This window comes from Electrona antarctica, assembly GCF_951216825.1.
Source record: "Electrona antarctica genome assembly, chromosome: 9".
In the NCBI taxonomy this organism is placed as follows: Eukaryota; Metazoa; Chordata; class Actinopteri; order Myctophiformes; family Myctophidae; genus Electrona; species Electrona antarctica.
The window spans coordinates 19,760,556-19,781,564 of NC_136790.1; the positions used below are offsets into that span (position 1 = coordinate 19,760,556).

General features: G+C 43.9%; 1 protein-coding gene across 1 annotated transcript in view; it reads right to left on the reverse strand.

Annotated features, from left to right (window-relative positions):
- magi1b (membrane associated guanylate kinase, WW and PDZ domain containing 1b) overlaps positions 1 to 21,009 on the reverse strand; it is a 266,028-nt gene that overhangs the window by 13,311 nt on the left and 231,708 nt on the right. The window contains exons 16-19 of the mRNA XM_079510600.1: positions 19,611 to 19,702; positions 16,415 to 16,607; positions 12,445 to 12,858; positions 8,805 to 8,972 (exon numbers count right to left, since the gene is read on the reverse strand). Of these exons, the coding sequence (XP_079366726.1) occupies positions 8,805 to 8,972; positions 12,445 to 12,858; positions 16,415 to 16,607; positions 19,611 to 19,702 (867 nt within the window). The remainder of the gene's footprint in view (positions 1 to 8,804; positions 8,973 to 12,444; positions 12,859 to 16,414; positions 16,608 to 19,610; positions 19,703 to 21,009) is intronic.

Below are 21,009 nucleotides of genomic sequence, written 5' to 3' on the forward strand. Positions count from 1 at the left end.
TTTATTTCTTTGGTAAACACATTTATGCTTTTTTTTGTGACGAGTCATTTCACTATTCACATTTTTTTGTATTGACGTATGTGCCATTTTTGAATGGAATAAACAAATTATCATCAAACCAGGAAGTTATGCAGGAATGCCTACTGAGTGGCAAAACACTATTTTCTGGCCTTGACAACCCAACAGAAAAGTCCTATTTGATTGCATTAAACAACGTTAAACAATGTTAAACTCACTTTGCATGTTGCTTTGCCACTCGATTTGCCACTCGATGTGCCATTCACTTTAAGCATGCGCATACCCTCTATAGAGCGTCGCAGTCCCGCCTCCTACCCTGGCCCAGGAAATGAAACCCAATGCATTATTCTCATAGACATTTCGTAAAGTATTTATTTAAAGACGGTTACGCCGCGGACAAAGCCAACTCGAGTCGTGACAACTCATGACAACACAAACAATATTTTGGACCAAACAAATAATTACAAAGAAGAAAAACAACAAAAAAAGTGTTGTAACCTGCCGTTTTTTTCTTCTTTGTAATTATTTGTTTGGTCCAAAATATTGTTTGTGTTGTCATGAGTTGTCACGACTCGAGTTGGCTTTGTCCGCGGCGTAACCGTCTTTAAATAAATACTTTACGAAATGTCTATGAGAATAATGCATTGGGTTTCATTTCCTGGGCCAGGGTAGGAGGCGGGACCGCGACGCTCTATACCTCAGCATCACACCAATAGAATACATTATTAGAGTACCGAAGTGGGCCATCACTGCCGCTAGAGGGCGCTATGCCCATGGGTCACAGAGTAATTTTTTGTATTGGAATTGCCATAGATGAATCTTAGATATCGTCATATAAGGACTGTGTTCCAAAAATAAACAAATGTGCCCAGTGATTTTACTCATATGGATAAGAAGCATTAACTGTCACAGACGTTACCAAAGGTAACTCTACCAGGGTTCCAAAAATATGTTCCTTATATGATGTTCCTTATATGACGCAATCTAAGATTTGCCTATAGGATTTACTCTGTGACCCAGGGGGCTGTGGGGGTGGCGTCAGGACTTCAGGACGTCAGGACGTCAGAAGTTCACCACCGAGTGGCGCGCTATGAACTTGTAGGTCTGCTATTTTTGAAAAATCGTTAAAATGTGCCTCAAATCTTTCATAAAATTGTCATGATTTAGAAAACATTTTTTTTAAATTTCGACGTCAGGCCTGAATGGGTTACACCACCACAGGGAGTGCAGTGCCTGGTGTCGAGTCTGTCGGATCGCCGGTTGTCCCGAACCAGTACAAAAGCCTCTGCCCAGACCTCCAGACCACCAGATCACCCCTAGATCTCTCCATATATGGAGCTGGCCTGTTCCGACATCACAATGATGTTCTGCAATCCACATATCTCGAGAACCGTTCGACCGACCAAATACAAATGTGGCACGCACGTCGCAGACAACCCGAGAGAGTGCAGTGCCTGGCGTCGAGTCAGTCAGATAGGCGGTTGTCCAGAACCACTGCACATGGACTTTCCAGAACCACCGACCCCCCTGATGTTTTAATATACTGATAACATCAGGGATCTCCATATATGGGCATAAAAGGGACTAGGACAGACATGACAGATCTCCATAATATGGGCATAAAATGGACACAGACAGACTCTGACAACGGGTATAACGGGTATTGCATACAATTTACAATTTAGGCATTTAGCAGACGCTCTTAATCCAGAGCGACTTACATTAGGCAAGAACAAAAGCATGGGAATACATCACATATATAAAAAACATTTATCATGAAACATGCGTAAGCTAAGAACGTAACTAGAACATATCTATATGACACTATACATATAAATTATACATATATACTATACTATGCTATACATATGTACTATGACTACATACAATGCAATTATTGTGCTGTCTACATGACATGCTATAAGTCTGTTTCAAATGCTATCTAAGTCTAAAAAGTGCTATCTAAGGGGTTAGGATAAGTGCTAGAGTCTGAAAAGGTGGGTTTTCAGACTACGGTGGAAGATAGCATAGCAGGGTGCATCGCTCCCGACTTGCATCGCTCCCCAAGTAGACCGGTTGCGGTTAATAAACTCACATAATGAGCCATGCCACAAGCAAGCCATAAAAACATCTAAGTGTTATTAAAGTACTGTTGCCTCACCTTAGGAAACCCCTCACCTCCCCCACAACAATCTAATGATTCTCACTTATCTCTGCTCTTAATCTCTCCACCATAACGGGTGCCATCATTTGATTACCAGCTCCCCTCTACACTCCCAGGCCTCCTACAGCACGCTCTCTATTCCTCTCACGATGCACCGCTGCAACGCTGGTCAATTCCCCTCTCATCTATTCATCTCCTCCGCCTCCGCTATTCCCCTTGGAGCCCGTTGGCTTAATTTGTCTATCGTCCTCGGCCCACGAGGTGCTGCCTCAGCCAATGGGATGGCGGCGCGGGGCGGGGGTGACCTTAATTTTCAAGACCGAGGGGGTGAGAGGAACCTGGGGTTCAGCGTGTGTGTGTGTTATGGTTTTTGGCTTAGATCTCAGCATGGGGTGCACCTTAAAATAGACGCCCCAGGTTTCTTCTAGCGTCAGCTGTAAAGTGCCAACATTCTCTAACATGTTTTGCCTTCATCCAACCTCACAGTAGTGCATGTTTTACTGCCATTCCTTTGATCGATTCCGACATTCTGTGCATTTATGAGTCTCTTGGCGACTGACTGTCCCCAAACGTGCCAGTTTTAAGTCGGAGTTGTGGTGGTTAAACGTGGAACTCCAAACGCTACTTGGGGAAGAAACCAAGACTGTCTGAGATACGCAAATGTCAGAATCGATTAAAGAATTCTCTTAGTCTTTCTTGATCCAATTAAGGCTAATGTTATGTCCGATAATCCTTATGTCTCCACACCATCTTTTTCCATCTACTCTAGCCCCTAATAAGCTACTCTTTCTTTCCCCTCAGTCTCTCCTCGATGCCTTGGTCTTCTCTCCGCTGTAACATTCAGGGCACACGGGAGAGCCACAGAGCCTCAATCTATCTCTCTTCTTTCTTCGCCACTGATATGACGGCTCCGTGGCGAACGAAACACAAAGCAACCGAGAGACGGCAAAGAGAAAGCGCAATGAAAAGAGTCAGTGTGCTATCGTATATCGCTGCTGTCGGGCAGAAACCTCATATCTCCCCATTTAAAAATGTTTTTGTGTTGTTTTTCGTAAATTAACGCCCCACTTGTTCATAATACAGCGTCACACAAACAGCATCACAAGTAGCAGATCTGCAATCTCGAGCTTGTATAGATCCATCCCGTTTGCTGTTTATTTATTTGAATCCTGAAATGTAACAGCCTTGGATATATGAGGTTTCCGCCCGACGATATTCCCCCGAGTGTGTAAACAAAAAAGGGGTCACACACTACCTCACTCCGGGCGCCCATAGTACATTCCCACCAGCAATTACAACAGGAGTCAGCGAGGTGTGTGCGCTTGCTCTGTGATGCAAGGCCGTAGGGTTTTGGTAAAAGGCATTAGCTGTTGATATACTGTATAATACGTATGTGCGTGCGTGCGTGCGTGCGTGCGTGCGTGCGTGCGTGCGTGCGTGCGTGCGTGCGCGCTTGTGTGTGCATGTGCACTGCCTGGGAAAGTAGCTTTGGGAGGAGCTCAACTCTGCGATGGAAGCAGGCAGCTTCAGCTTCGCTCACAAACAGAAAGCCCATGCATGCAAACAATGCCAGAGCACAGAACAGTGAGATGGGATGGTTTTCTTTTGGACCGTGCATGGTTTAGAATGGCAGGATTCCACCGCAAAAAAACGGCATTTAGGTTTTTTTTTTACACACTAAAGACAGTGGTTCTCAGAGTGGGGTTGGGTTCAGGCGGGACCCTTTTGGTTCCAGTATGGGCGTGCTTGAAATGAAAAGGTTTGAGAACCACGGCAACTCAGAGATAAAAACAATAGTTCTAAAATGGGTAGTCCCAATACTTTCACCGATAACCCACACCTTCAATCACTTTATATCATTCGCAGCTGATTCCGTATCCCTGTAGCTTTACTGGGGAAGGCGAGCGCTTGATTACCTTACAAACCCATGCCTTGCGGGCGTCTAACCACCGCCCGGCTCATATGACTGTGAATGTAAAGACATCAAGCGCTATTAGCCTACGTCACATAGCCTACTTGCCAAGCAAAACAAGGAAGTGATGTGGCTCGCTCTGGTGGCGCAAAGCGTAGCTACTTTTGTGAATTTAATAGTTGTATTAGGTTAATATTGCTATATGTTTGTAACCGTTTTAGAAAAGCAATAAGCCACTCGAGGCCCCAGCTTACCGGGTATTTTACAATGGCTGGGCCCCCAGCCATTGTAAAATACCCGGTAACCTGAGACCTCTCGTGGCTTATTGCTTAATTTTGCCTCTAAACAAGGACAGGAGACGTGTCTGGAACGGGCAGAAACCTCTCATCTCCATGTTTTCACTTTTTGTGTTTTTTTCGTGAACTTTTTTACTTGAACATACCACAGCAGTGGTTTTCAACCCGTTTCACATCAAGGCCCGTTACTTAGTCAGCATTTGGGCCACGGATGAGATTTAGCCTCTCACACCCTAAACTAAAGTATGTTCTGTTTGGGCCGCGGACTACCATGTGATGAGATTTAGCCTCTCACACCCTAAACTAAAGTATGTTCTGTTTGGGCCACGGACTACCATGTGATGAGATTTAGCCTCTCACACCCTAAACTAAAGTATGTTCTGTTTGGGCCACGGACTACCATGTGATGAGATTTAGCCTCTCACACCCTAAACTAAAGTATGTTCTGTTTGGGCCACGGACTACCATGTGATGAGATTTAGCCTCTCACACCCTAAACTAAAGTATGTTCTGTTTGGGCCACGGACTACCATGTGATGAGATTTAGCCTCTCACACCCTAAACTAAAGTATGTTCTGTTTGGGCCACGGACTACCATGTGATGAGATTTAGCCTCTCACACCCTAAACTAAAGTATGTTCTGTTTGGGCCACGGACTACCATGTGATGAGATTTAGCCTCTCACACCCTAAACTAAAGTATGTTCTGTTTGGGCCACGGACTACCATGTGATGAGATTTAGCCTCTCACACCCTAAACTAAAGTATGTTCTGTTTGGGCCACGGACTACCATGTGATGAGATTTAGCCTCTCACACCCTAAACTAAAGTATGTTCTGTTTGGGCCACGGACTACCATGTGATGAGATTTAGCCTCTCACACCCTAAACTAAAGTATGTTCTGTTTGGGCCACGGACTACCATGTGATGAGATTTAGCCTCTCACACCCTAAACTAAAGTATGTTCTGTTTGGGCCACGGACTACCATGTGATGAGATTTAGCCTCTCACACCCTAAACTAAAGTATGTTCTGTTTCAGTTGGATAAGATTTGTGTACAATTCCATGCTTTTGGCAAAACGTTGATCAAAATAAGAATTCTTTACATTCTCTAATTGTGTAGAATTCTTGTAAATGAAGTAGTGCAGATGTTTAACAATAATGTAACTCTTGAGAGCGTAAAATGAAACCAAATGGACCCGTACGGGTCCATTTGGTTTCATTTTATGCTCTCAAGTGTTAAAGATCTATAAAGGGTCCATTTGGTTACCAACTCCATCATTTAGCTGGGGACCACCTGGAACCCCCTTCTCCAGGACCACTGGTGTGTCCCAAGAACCACTGGTTGAAAACCACTGTACCACAGCGTCACTCAAAAGCATCAGAAGTATAGCAGATCTGCCCGACATTAATGATATGCATCTCCCTCCCTCCCTCCCTCCCTCCCTCCCTCCTCCCCCTCTCTATCTATCCTTCCTTGGCAGAAGCATTTGGCTGTACTACTACCGTCTCATCAGCCGCTTCACAGTAAGAGACCCTCCATCCATGTAAAGTGATCAGGAAAACAACAAGCGCTGGACAAATAGCTCCAATTTCTTCCAACAACGCACAGGTTGACAAGGACCGTTGCCTCCTAGGACTGTTGTCTCCTACCGACACACACACACACCACACACACACACACTTTAATTAAACAGTATTTGTGAAGCGTGCTGCGGCAGCCTGTCAGATACAGCGCTGTAGAAGAGAGCTCGGTCCCAACAACACATCAACACAGAATGAAACAATTTCAACATCAGACGCACGCACGCACGCACACGCACACACGCACACACACACACACACACACACACACAAGACAAAAGACCCAATCGACTCGCTCTCATTTTCACATCACACAAAGTTGCATCACTCTCCCGTAAGACGAGTGCGTCGATCCGACCGCCTGTGAACAGACACACGCACGCACGCACACGCAAACGTGCGCGTGAATGCATCTCAATTAGTTTTAATCTTTGACAAGGGCAGGGACGCCAGAGGCACAGCTGCAAAAAAACATAACCTCCATTCCATGAGCCGCCGTGTTGAGACTATGTGGGGGAGGTTCTGTCACTTTGACAAGCTACTGATGGAAACCGTCTGTCGGGTGGAAACCTCATGTGTTCAAATTTCAAATTCAAATTCAAGAATAGCGAAAGTAGTAGATGCGCGAGCACAAACGTGGCACTTCGAGCCACACAGATCTGCTACTTGTGATGCTTTTGAGCGATGTTTTAGTGTGATAGACAGTAGGGCATTAATGTACCAAGAAACACAAAAAGTTAAACGGAATGTAAACTGAACTGAACATATGTCCACATTTCAATTACATTTTTTTGCCTTTTATTGATAGGTTGAAAGTAATCTGACAGGAGAGAGATGGGGGGGGGGGAAGACACGCGGCAAAGGCCGTCGGGATCGGGAGTCGAACCCGCAGCGCGCCGTCAGGCTGGCTCAGCAGCCTAGGTGCCCAGACGGTTGAGCTAACTGTCCGGGCCCACATTTCAACTTTTACATGTTTTGTAATTCCCTAATTGGTCGTACTACAGTGTCACACAAAAGTAGCAAAAAAAAAGTTCCACTGTGGGGTTTTAAAAATGTTGAACCAATGAAGGGTATTAACAAGAGCTTGAGACTAAATAACTACATTGGATCCATTGGAACACAGGTTCCTTTTTTTTCATTTGTAACATGCAAAGTAACAGTTTTGAATAATTATTATGGAAGGTTGCCACCCGACAGCAACCCTATGCTGCCATCACACACTCACAACCACCACTCAACCCTATGCTGCCATCACACACTCACAACCACCACTCAACCCTATGCTGCCATCACACACTCACAACCACCACTCAACCCTATGCTGCCATCACACACTCACAACCACCACTCAACCCTATGCTGCCATCACACACTCACAACCACCACTCAACCCTATGCTGCCATCACACACTCACAACCACCACTCAGCCCTATGCTGCCATCACACACTCACAACCACCACTCAACCTTATGCTGCCATCACACACTCACAACCACCACTCAACCCTATGCTGCCATCACACACTCACAACCACCACTCAACCCTATGCTGCCATCACACACTCACAACCACCACTCAACCCTATGCTGCCATCACACACTCACAACCACCACTCAACCCTATGCTGCCATCACACACTCACAACCACCACTCAACCCTATGCTGCCATCACACACTCACAACCACCACTCAACCCTATGCTGCTATCACACACTCACAACCACCACTCAACCCTATGCTGCCATCACACACTCACAACCACCACTCAACCCTATGCTGCCATCACACACTCACAACCACCACTCAACCAGCGGCAAGCTAGTATGTCCAGACTCCAGCATCCAGAAGCCCAAGCCATTTCAACGTGCCCGGTATTGTACTGAAGAACAAGCATGATAATCAACCTATTCACCATCGGTTTATTAACAAGAAAAACAGCACCCCTTAAAAATCCTTCCATTGGTTAATTAAGATAAATTATGTTTTCAATTCAAATGCGTTGCAAATTACTTCAAAAAGGTCAAACCTGATTGATCCTGCATGGACGAATGAATGTTTTCTGCTCCAGAAAAGCATTCTAGGGAATGAGTTCTCACACCTACTGCCAAGAGCCTTCAAATCCATTTGAAAAGTTGAGCAAAGGGCTCCAAAATGGATGGGATTGGGGGGGGGGGGGGGGGGGGGGGCTATACTGTCATTATGGGCTCATTAGCCAATCAAACCGAAGCTGAGGGATGAAGAGGGTTGCTGGGATGTCCTTTTAAGAATGACACCTATCAGACATATTGGTTCCCAAACAGTCAACCTCCCCCATCATTATCAAATATGATTATTTTGGAGGGTTTGGGAACCCTTGCTCTAGTCCAGGTTTTCCCAAACCTTTTAGCACGTGACCCATAAGAAAAAATAGATAGTTTGCCCGGGACCCAAACTAGTGAAAATAGCAGATCTACAGGCTCACAACGTGGCGCGAAGTGACACGATGTGAGCTTGTAGATCTGCTATTTTCACTATACTCCTTAAATTATTTTTTCCTAAATTATGGATTTTCTTTGATTTCTCTTGATTATCTCCATGAAATTACTGAGAAAACAAAATCATTGATTGATCATTTTAATTCATGAAAAATGTTGCTTATTTGAGGATGTTTTTTTTTTTTTAATGTTTTAAAATAATAATAATTAAAAACAAAACCTGGGAAACAAAATAATAAAAGGGACCCATAAAAATGTGTTCACGACCCACAAATGGGTCCCGCCCCGGTGTTTGGGAACCAGTGCTCTAGTCTACTATACTATACGTATAACATCACCCTAAACATGTCACTCACCGTCTCCAGGGATGATGCGTAGGGTGACGGTGTTGCCGGCCTCCTTGATGAGGTTGACGATGTCCGAGTGGGACTTGTTGGTGATGGAGCAGCCGTTGACCGCCAGGATCCTGTCCCCCACCTTCAGCTTCCCACAGCGGTCCGCCGGGCTCCCCTCGATGATGCGTCCTATTTTGTGGGGCATGGCCACACACGCATTTCCAGCTATGGTCATCGGCATCATCAAGCATGAGTTTTGTTTGTTGTGCGCGAGTTATAGTGTAGGTAGGCGCGGTCGAGGTATAGGAAAGGAGAGGGAAGAGAAAGGACAGGAGATGAAAGGAGGAAGGAAAGAAAGAAAGACAGAAAGAAAGAAAGAGAGAGAAAGAAAGAGAGAAAGAGAGAAAGAAGGGAATTAAGCGTTAAGTCAAATCAACAGTTACCCCAAAGGTCAAAGGTCGGTCACAGAGAGAGGGTGCTCAGGACAGTGCCGGAGTAAAATGGCAGTGTTAGTGAATTTGCCCTTCACTAAGTCCCTCCCCAACCCATCCTTGTCCAATAGGCACGTCAGCAGCGAAGAAAGCTTGACCTGCATAGCAACCGTTGCTAAACTATTTGGATTGGCATTGGACAATCGCTTTTTGGGGTGGGATTTAGTGAAGGGCTAATTGGACAGGATTGAAATGAAATGAAATGATTACTATATTTACCCAGTTTCCAGCCAGGCCCTGCAAATAGAACACATTTCATCGTAGTGGTTCAATGCCTTGTTCAAGGGCACTTCAGCGGTGGTCATTTTAACGCGTCGGACCGCTGATTCGAACTGGCGACCTTCCGGTATCAAGATCGCTCCGCTATCCGTTCGGCCACCGCTGCCACCTCATTGGGGTCCGGAACCAGAGAAACCCCATCCAACGTTGAGGAACCAGAATTCCAGTATCAGCTGGTATGTGTCTATCCGACCATCCATCTATCCATCTATTGTATCTATCCATCTATTGTATCTATCCATCTACTGTATCTATCCATCTACTGTATCTATCCATATATCCATCTACTGTATCTATCCATATATCAATCTACTGTATCTATCCATCTATCTACCCATCTATCCATCTATTGTATCTATCAATCTACTGTATCTATCCATCTATCTATCTACTGTATCTATCCATCTATCTATCTACCGTATCTCTCTATCTGCAGTCTGCCATCCGCCATTAGAGGGAATTGGTGCATCGCTTGCTTCTCTCTCAAGCTCCCTTTGCGTCTCTCTTAATTCACCCCGTCACGCCTTCTCACTTCCTCTACATTCAGCTAGACAACTGCCCATCCTCCACACACATCTTCCTCTTCATTCCGCTATACTGTACAACTCCCATCCTCCCCAGACATCTTCCCGGCTCTTTCCAAACCCCAACCTGGGCCTGTCGAGCAGTGAACTACAGAATGGAGGGCAGAGCAGAGCGAGAGAAAGTCTTTTCAATGGTGCCATGGGTTTCCTGTTCACCGGGAATACATATCTCTGACTAGTAGCGGTACTATATAGACGTGTGGCCTCTCATCTCTAAGCCCTATATATATATAACCATTATAGAGATTATATGGTCATACATTAATCTCTGTTCATATTTACTTTCAAGCTCAAATGTCTGCTCTCATTCTCGGAGCCTGTGGTCGATCGATGGGACTTCCTTCAGAATATCTCAAAACCTGGCGTGTTAACTAAAACAGAAAGACCCTTTCCATAGCTGGCTTCTAAAGAGAGTTCTGTGCCTTTTCAACAGGCCTCTTCAGTCCCACCCACGCGCCCAGAGAGAACAGACGACAGCGGGACAGCTTTTAAGGAGCAGTAAAGCATGTGCAGTGCAAGGAGCTGTGGTCGGCCACAACAGAGCAAAGATCACACGGCTCAGCAGAGACCCCAGCCCCAGGTAGCCAACGGAAAGCAAAAAAGTGGCGATGAAACAGATTATCCGCAGAGGACGGATAAATCAGCGGGAGGAAATTACATTCGACCCCCATACTCCTGAAGCTTATTTTTTTTTAAATCCCCCATAGACTGACATAATGTTAACCTATCCAACAGCCTCCGTTTTGAGATAAGAAGTTCACTTAATCAGACTTCAGGATCAATAGTTCCCTTAAATAGCGTTCTCTCATCATTTCTCCTGCTTTAATCCCCATCTCGCTGCACTCAGGCTCATTAAGTCATCATTAAGCTCTTTATACAGGACAACCTTACCTCGGCAGCAGAAGGAGCCATTTAAGTGCAAGCTTGAATAAAACAAATGTCTTATGTAACGCCAACTTAACTTGAGATGAATTATGAAAGCCCAGAGTGACTGTGTGTGCGAGCGAGGAAGAAGAAGAAGCTTTTCTGTGTCTTCTCATTCTCGACAGTGGTTTTGGGAAAGAGAAGCCAGGATTAAAGCGTTGCTTCTTTTGAAGAATGCTGGTATTGATCTGTTGGGACTGTAAATAGCCTAGCGTCCTTTGCCCGGCTGTCTGGGCTGTTTAGTTGAGAGGGGAGAATTTGCACGCTGTGAGAGATAAAGCCTTTAATCCATTGAGACCTGGAACGCATCCATGTCACGTTAGCGTTTAACCACATTAACCATTAACCCATTTTGGGGCGGGAACCCCTTTGTGTTTTAAACATTGTTATAATTTAGCTATTGAAAAATAGCAGATCTACAAGCTCATAGCGCGCCACCGAGTGGCGCGCTATGAACTTGTAGGTCTGCTATTTTTGAAAAATCGTTAAAATGTGCCTCAAATCTTTCCGAAAATTGTCATGATTTAGAAAACTTTTTTTTGGTAATTTCGACGTCAGGCCTGAATGGGTTAAAGAGGACACGGGAAGATAAAAGATAAGATTTCAGGGATTAAAAAACAAACAAAAAAATGACGGTGATTGAGCGTTTAGTGGAGGCGAGAGCAGCAGATTGGGGGAATTGAAAGTCGGCGGGTGGGTGTGTGGGTTTAAAAAAATATTGAACCAATGGAAAAGTAGTAACACGAGCTTGTGACAAAAACATTACCTTGGATCCATTATAACACAGGTTATTTTTCTTTCCACGAAGAAGACACCGTTCTGTCATTACAAAACTCAAGTGACTTGAGTTTAGTCATTCTAACACGATAACGTGGTTAATAATCGTTTCTTTGGGATGGGACACGGAAATTACAGGAACATTAACGCGACTCACGTTGCTAAGTAGTGGAGCACGGACAATTCTGCGATTGACTGCAAAGTCCCGGTGGATCCAGTCATCTTTCAGTTGCAAAATAATACATTTATTTCATATTTACATGCCGATTTAAGCTCTGACATTTAAGTGAAATGTAGCCTGCTATTGCCGCGTTTTTTCTGAAAGATATAACAGTTTGAGATATCTGAAGACAGATTCTATCAACAGCCTAATTTGCCGGCACCACTGTCCTAAACATGTAGTGTTGTTGTTAGTAGGAATAAACACAGAAGCGCCCACAAGGAAGTGGCCTATGAAAGGGGAGGAGCCTAACCGAGTTCCTGTTACTAGACAATAAAAGGAGGTGTTGCCCCCAGAGGGAGAAAACAAATGGGAATTTGTATTTTCTATGTTTACAGAATGTGTTCGCAGATTGCTTCCTGGACAAAACATGGCGGATCTCTTACCGAAGGTGGTGCCGGCCTCGGGCCGCGACACGGACGACACGATGACGAAGCCGAAGCCCTCGTTCTCGCCGCGGCGGATCTCCACGTCGTACGGCTGCATGGCGGTGGAGGCGGACAGGGGGGCGGGCGCCGCCGACGGGACCACAATGCCGGCGCCCGAGGACGAGGAGTTGTTGATGTTCGGGGGCGGCTGCGAGTTGACGGGGGGCGGGGCCGCCACGGCCACGGCGTTGCTGCCGCCCCCTCCCCCGCTGCCGATGCCGGAGGTGGAGCCGCTGCCCGAGCTGACGGTGTTGAGGGAGTTCTGGCTGCCCTGCGGCGTGCGCTTCCCCATCTCCTCCGTCAGGCTGGGAGCCTGCGTGCTGCTGTGGTGGGAGGAGGCCGGCGACGGAGGCACGTCGCCCTCCGCCTTGACTGGAGGGTGGGGAAAGAAACAACAGGGTTAGATGGAGCTGACTGGATGGTGGGGTGGGGGGGAAAGAAACAACACGGTTAGATGGAGCTGGGAACACCCAAATATATCGCCGCTGTCTGGCTCCATATTTTACTTTTTGTGTGTTTCTTTTTGTCTTCGAAAATTAACCTACTTGATCGTACTACAGTCACACAAATGTATCAAAAGTAGCAGACCTAAAAGCTTGTTTTGAGCTTGTAGATCTGCTACTTTTGCTAAAAAAAAATTCAAATACAAAAATGTTGTATTTGAATCCTGAAAAGTATGAGTTTTGCACATATGAGGTTTCTACCCAACAGAGACAATATCAAAACAATACTTATAAACCAATAACTTATAAACGAATGAAGGGTTATTTTCTTCTTATATATCAAGGAATCCACAAAAAAAAAATAGATTTTTCTTATAATAGACTAAATCAATTAGACTGATTAATTACTTAACCCTGTATTACACTTCATTGTACAATGGTAGTGTTCCAAAAAATATCTGGAAAAATGTGAAGCTTGTACAGGAGATCTGCTATTTTCAATTAATCGTAATCAAAGTTTGAAATAATGCTATTGATTTGAAGTCATCATTATGGCATGGCCCTGCCGTCGAGACTTCACAACAAGTGGTACAAACGATTGCATCACCCGTTGAACCTAATAATAGACGAGGATGGGCCCTAGCTGTTACCCGCTCGGCACGTCTGCCACTGCTGGAGGGGTTGACAGCTTGATGCCTCCAGGGGAACGTGCTTCTCCACCCGTGCAACAACTTCAGTGCCCCCCCCCCTTCCTCCTTCAATCCCCCAAAAAAACTACCCAGCACCAGCCTGTTGTTGCAGGACTGTGGACATTTCATTTGTCGGATGGGACGTGGGAGGGAGGGGCGGGATGGGAGGAGTAGCTCATATTTTTGTTTTGCTGTGAGACAGACGGGGAGCAGACGCACACTAATGTCTGGCCATTCTCATCAGGCAGAAGGCTGGCCGCCCTCTCCATCACATTTATGAGCCCTCCTCTATCCCCGCTGAAGGGCAAAGCTGAGCTCAGCGCGGGGAGGAGGAGTCGGGGGTGGGGTGGGGTGAGGGGAGGTGGCGGGGTGGTGTATGCTTGCAGACTGGAGCCGTTTAGCGTCGTCTAACTAGCGTTTACACGGCCAGACTGTTAAGGAGCCTCGAGGAAGGGGTGACCCTACCCCATGCAGTGTTTATCGAAGAAATGTTTAGGATTTTTTTTTTATTCTCTTCTGTGGGATCCCTGGCACAAAACCTGTAAAGATGGGGATCCACCAAGCCCCCAGTAAGGCTATCCAACGTTGAAGCTGCCACTACCTACTGGCGAAAAGTGGAACTGCAGCACGTTCATGGAGGTGGACGATGTGCGTAATGTGCGTCGTGGGCTTAACTTCCGTTCGCTCGAGCCATTGAGTTATAATGGTACTTCCGGCAGTCTTCCGGGTGCTTCAAAACGCCACTGAGCAACTTCAGTTGAAATGAAAAGCGGGGTTCTGGGTTGTCGCTCCGGTCCTCCCTCTATCCTTAAGAACTCTATGGGATCCACCACACCCCAAATGCATATCAATTTGGGGGTCCTTGACATGAAGAAGTTTGAGAACCACTGCCCTAGCGAATAGGAAGCCAGGTTCCTGGGCTCCCAATGGGGCTGCAATGAACACAAATGGGAGCCTGTGATGGTGAACAGTGAACACAGCTCCACTCACTCTCCACTAGCCAACACTGTTGCACTAATACAGTATGACTTCTCCACCCAACAGAGACGATAATATAGTAAAGGCTACTCTAGGTTATGCAAAAAACATCAATAATTCATTGCATAACTGATTACACAAGGAATAATTTCAAGCAAAAAAGTGGAAAAAAAAGAAAAGAATAATAATATGTAAATAGTAAGCACAAGGACATGAACATTGTGAATCTATAGGGGATATTCTTCACATCTGGCACATTATGGTTATGCTCTCATTTCGCCCTGGGGCATATCAGCCAGACTAAAAAAATAAAGAAAACGAAAGAAAAGCAAAGGCATTAAATACCCTAATTGGATCCCAAGCCAATATTAGCCATTGAGAAAACTTTGGAATTTATGTAAATACATTTTAGTGCGGTCCTGGTCGACTGAAACTAAGCTATGATGACTAAACCTAATTTCACTGTCAACAGATAAAAACAAAAAAATGTTAGGGAGACTAGTGGAGAAGAGATCCAATAACCAAACGATGATTTTATGTTTGGTTGTGCTTGGGTGTTGCGCTCTGAAAATAGCAGTACAGTACAAGCTCGGATCGGCTATTTTCAGCATCCATACGACGCCATCAAGGCCCACCAACATAATATGCTACTTTTTAACCCATTTTGACCTGAGATCAGATTCTAAAAATGTCTTCTACATCCTGACAGTTTTCTGAAAAAGCTATGTTTCTATGAAATGAAATGAAATGATTACTATATTTACGCAGGGTATCTGGGCTAAGCTCAAGAACTTGTTTCCAGCCAGGCCCTGCTCATAGAACATTTCATCGTAGTGGTTCAATGCCTTGTTCAAGGGCACTTCAGCGGTGGTAATTTCAACGTGTCGGACCGCTGATTCGAACTGGCGACCTTCCGGTATCAAGACCGCTCCGCAATCCGTTCGGCCACCGTCGTTCTTCAACTTTTCAAAAATAGCAGACCTACAAGCTCGTAGCGCGCCACTCGGTGGCGCGCTATGAGCTTGTAGGTCTGCTATTTTTCAATAGCTAAAGCATAACATAATGCTAACACCAAAAGGGGTTCCCGCCCAAAATGGGTTAATTTGAATCTTGAAAAGTAAGACACGTGAGGTTTCCGTCCAACATTCTCATGAATACTTTATGTTTTCAATCACTAGTTTAATTACTTTTTTCAATTATCTTGATATGCATCTGATGAATTACGGCCCCATTAATTTTGAAATGTTTCGGGACCGGAAGTTCCAAGATGGCGGATTTAAATTTGCCCGAAAAAAGCGGCTTCGGAAACAAAGGGTCTGTAGAAACCAAAGGGGCTTCCTTCCGTCCATATTCTTTTGCAGTCTATGCTAAGTATAGTAAACAATGTGTTAAAACAAGGTTTGGTGGTGGTCTTATCTGTTTGGGTATATGTGTATAATACACACATACCCAAAGTAACTAAGTACATTTACTTAAGTACTGTACTTAAGTACAACTTTTAAGATTTTGTACTTTACTTGAGTAATTCCAATTTTCATTACTTTTACTTTTACTTACATTTATTTGAAAACTTTTTACTAGTTACTTTATAGATTTAGATTATTATTGCAAATGCGACGTGCGATTGTGAGCTTGTAGATCTGCTATTTTCCAAAAGATTTTTATACATTTGAAAACTATAAATGGGACAGTCTGCACAATTAGTACTTTTACTATTGGTACTTTAAGTACATTTTGAAGCCAATACTTCTGTACTTTTATGCAAGTAAATGTTGAATTCCGGACATTTACTAGTATTTCTATATTGCTGAAACGTACCAGCGTAGCCGGTCTTGCGTCTGACGGTGAGGTTGACGTGGCCCTGCTTGGCCGCCTGCTGCATCAGCTGCACCACCAGCTGGTGAGACTTGCCCACCACGGCCGTTCCGTCCACGCAGATCAGCTCGTCGCCCGACCGCAGGCGGCCGTCCTCGTCGGCCGCGCCATACTTCACTATGTGGCCGATGTAGATCTGCACAGGAAGAACAGAAAAACACAAGAAAGAGTTTTTTGTCGTTTCGTTTCGTAATTTATATTACTGCATATGGTTCAAGCAGATATATGAGCAGATATATGAGGGGGGGGGGGGGGTGAAGCATAAAGTTACCATCCAGCATCGTCTCTGTCGGGTGGAAACCTCATAAGTCCAAAACATTTACTTATCAGGATTCAAATTCAAAAACAGTGAAAGTAGCAGATCTACAAGCTCAAAACGTGTCGCCAGCTTGTGGATCTGTTACTTTTATTGCTTTTGTGTGACGCTGCAGGTAAGCTAGTATGATCAAGTAGGGCATTCATTTACGAGAGAAAAACACAAAAAGTTTAAATGCGGAGATAAGAGGTTTCTGCCCAACAGCAACGATATGAAAAAGTTGGTATCTAGCACAGGTCAGCCAGTTTAAAAACCTAGTCAGTTCATCTTTAGTGCATCTTTCTCCAGCTGGCCAGTCGGCACAGCCATCAGATCGCTATCTCTACCCTTCTCTCTCTCTCTTTCTCACTTTCTCTCTCTGGCGCGTCATTATTTTTATACCCTCTAGAAAGAGCCAACAAATGAGAACAAACAAGACTGACTGATTGAGGTTGCACCAGTCACATCAAAGGGAAAGGCAGTGCCGTCGACATCAGACCGAATTTGTCCGACACAGATCATACAAGAGAAATGACGAGGGAGAGGTTGGTTGATGGGACTGATCTAAGAATAGAGATGCAAAAAAATTATGATACATGGTCCGATGAGTCTCAGACGTAAGTACGGAATTATTTATGCCCTTAACCCATTCAGGCCTGACGTCGAAATTTAAAAAAAAAATGTTTCTAAATCATGACAATTTTCGGAAAGATTTGAGGCACATTTTAACGATTTTTCAAAAATAGCAGACCTACAAGTTCATAGCGCGCCACTCGGTGGCGCGCTATGAGCTTGTAGATCTGCTATTTTTCAATAGCTAAATTATAACAATGTTTAAAACACCAAGGGGTTCCCGCCCCAAAATGGGTTAATGGTTAATGTGGTTAAACGCTAACGTGACATGGATGCGTTCCAGGTCTCAATGGATTAATCAATCCGCGGCGTGTTGTTTTTATATGTGGCCCACTGCATTACTCAGCTGCATACTGCATTTACACTTTCTGTGTAATTGGAATCATTATTATTCATGGTACAAAGGAGGAAAAAAACAGTAAATCAGTCATGCTTTTAGGGGGCAGCTGTAGATGGGTGAGTAGAGGGGCCTGGGCTAAGAAACGGAAAACGTGTCGAAGTGCCGACAATCTTGTAGATCGGATGTTTATGCTGATTTCAAAAATGTTTAATTTAAATGACAATGTGGTTAAATGTGTATCCGGGTTTTATAAATAATGAGCCAAAGAAACCCCTTTTGGTGTTAACATTATGTTATGCTTTAGCTATTGAAAAATAGCAGATCTACAAGCTCATAGCGCGCCACCGAGTGGCGCGCTACGAGCTTGTAGGTCTGCTATTTTTTTTAAATCGAAGAACGACTGACATAGAAACATAGCTTTTTCAGAAAACTGTCAGGATGTAGAAGACATTTTTAGAATCTGATCTCAGGTCAAAATGGGTTAACAAGAGCTTGCGTGACCACTAAAACAGAACAAAAGTAGAAAGATGTGGTTGCCTCAATCGCTAATTATAGGCCCCTCTCACTAATCGTGTTAGCCAATTACAGTGTCATGTCACCCCTGTGATCATGTGCAAGTTATTCGGAGGGGATTTATCCCCCAAAAAACATGTTTTTGCAACAAACGGTTAAAATTATCACATTTATCACATACTGTGTTGATTAAACCACCCTCGACATGTGATTCTAATTTGGGGTAGATTGGACATTCCGTTGATTGGCCCCTCCCACTAACTTCGGAAGACGATTACGGCCGAGTGATACAGACTAGCAAAATTCTGCCTGTGGTGTTTTAATTGGATAGGTCCAAAGATCACGTGTACCAATTTTTTGTGAGATTTGGACAAAATCTGTAGGCGGAGGAGCAAAAGGTGTGTTTTGAAGATAATTCAAAATGGCAGAAAATCTATCCTGACCCAAACGGGCGTTGCCTATATGGGGAGAGGCGTCATGAGCCAAGGAATCATGGGAAAATACATTTTGATGTTATGACCTACGGTTCAAGAATTATAGGCCAAAACGATAAAGTGGGCTGTTATACAGTAGCACCACCATGAGGCAGACAGATTTGTTGTAATTATTATGAACCTCCCCTCCAAGTTTTATATAGCCCTTATGGTTAGTTTTCGCATTTTCCCATTCATGTCAATGGAGAGGTTTAATGCACATTTAATATCAATTAAACTATACAACATTTCTCTGAGCAAAAGACAAGCACATGATTCCTGATGAAGCCGGTCAATTTGACATAATGCTCAAATGTGTGCCGTCAAAACTGAGGGACAAGCAGTGCAGCAAACTTTGGTGTTACTCTAGAAGGAATAAAGTGTGACATGCAATTACTATAGTAACCACACTAGGGCATTCACTTCTAGTCATTTTTACTAGTTGACTAGTTGACTATTTTTTTTTTTTTTTTGGAATTTTTTTTTGGAATTCTTTTTTTTGAAATAAATATTTGTACATTTAAAAACTGTGTACATTGGTGACTATAACTATAATCTACCTGATCTTGAGGCCTACAACATCTGGAAAGAAATAAAAAGAATAAACTTTTTTTTTTCTTTTCTTATCAACTAGTCAACTAGTACCAACAAAATCGACTAGTGGATTTACTAGTCGACTAGTAAACTAGTCGACTAGTTGCTTAATGCCCTAAACCACACAAATAATCCTACACTTATGTACATACAAGACACCTTGAACCACTGCAAGGGTAATGCTGTCAACAAGGAAATAAAGGACTGTTTGCAATACAGTGCACGTATGTGCGCCGTTGCCCATGGCATGCATCCGAGTAAAATACATAAATAAATCAAATAAAAGCTCACCGGCTCTCCTGCCTCGTTTCCTCCCAGGATCCTGAAGCCAAAGCCTGTGTCCTTCCTCCACAGGAAGATGTCCTGCTCCTGGAAATCTGGAACTACAAATGAAAACCCCACAGCGTTAGGCACCATTCACGCTTCATACAGTCATTTGCTGAAAATAGCATCCCTACAAGCTTATTGTTCAGTGTGCTATTTTCGATTTGTGACATCCGGCTCGAAGGACCAATGGCTGCTAACTCCTCACCAGTGGTGGACAGTAAGCACTCAACCGCAGTTACTTGACTCAAAGTACAGATGTCCTGGTCAAAATAATACTCAACTACAAGTTGCTCTGTCAAATTTGTAAACACTCACAATTAGGTACGTGGTTCATAAATAATTAACTATTAAAAAATTACAACTATTTTTGTATTTTTATATCATGGCGCTGCTTTGTTGACATTTAGAACTTTCCCTCCAAAAATTCAAAACGTAATTGTCAAACAATGTCAAACTAGTGAAAATATCCAATATAAAAGCTCACAACGCATCGTGATGCGACACGTTGCAAGCTTATAGATCTGCTAATATCTATATATTTCACTAATAATGGTCTTACAGTAAGACCAATATTACTGACAATTACTGCAAGTGGTTAATTCATTACATTGTCTACGTCGGGTGGGAATGCCAAAAATAAATAAATATATATACATGTATATGGCTTCTACCCGACATGCCCATAATATATTTTCTGTTCCTAGAAAACGTACAATATTTGTCTTTGAAAAGGAGTAAGTCAAGTCAAGTATACAAAAAATACAATTACTCAAGTAAAGTACAGACCAGATACCCAAAAGCACTGACTTAAGTACAGCCCTCTAGCAATAGTACTTCATTGCTGTCCACCACCTCCCTGCACCAAACCTCAGTGGATTAATCAAACACACTGCAGCAACAACACCACTCAATCAAGCTCAATTTAGTGTGGCTTTAGTTAATCAGCCCTTCAGAGTAGGTGCAGCGCCCTAACTCGATGTTAATTCTTCCATTTATACAGTAACTCTGAGTGAGAGTGTACAGAAGGTACGGTAAGTGATTTTCTTTGGTTCAAGTAAGTGTTGAACCACATGTATTCTGATTAGTACTCATTGCTGGTGTTTGTTCAGTAACAGGAGTCTCTCTATGTCTCTCAAGCTCTTTATTAACCCATTCTGACCTGAGATCAGATTCTAAAAATGTCTTCTACATCCTGACAGTTCTCTGAAAAAGCTATGTTTCTATGTCAGTCGTTCTTCTATTTTTCAAAAATAGCAGATCTACAAGCTCGTAGCGCGCCACTCGGTGGCGCGCTATGAGCTTGTAGATCTGCTATTTTTCAATAGCTAAAGCATAACATATTGCTAACACCAAAAGGGGTTCC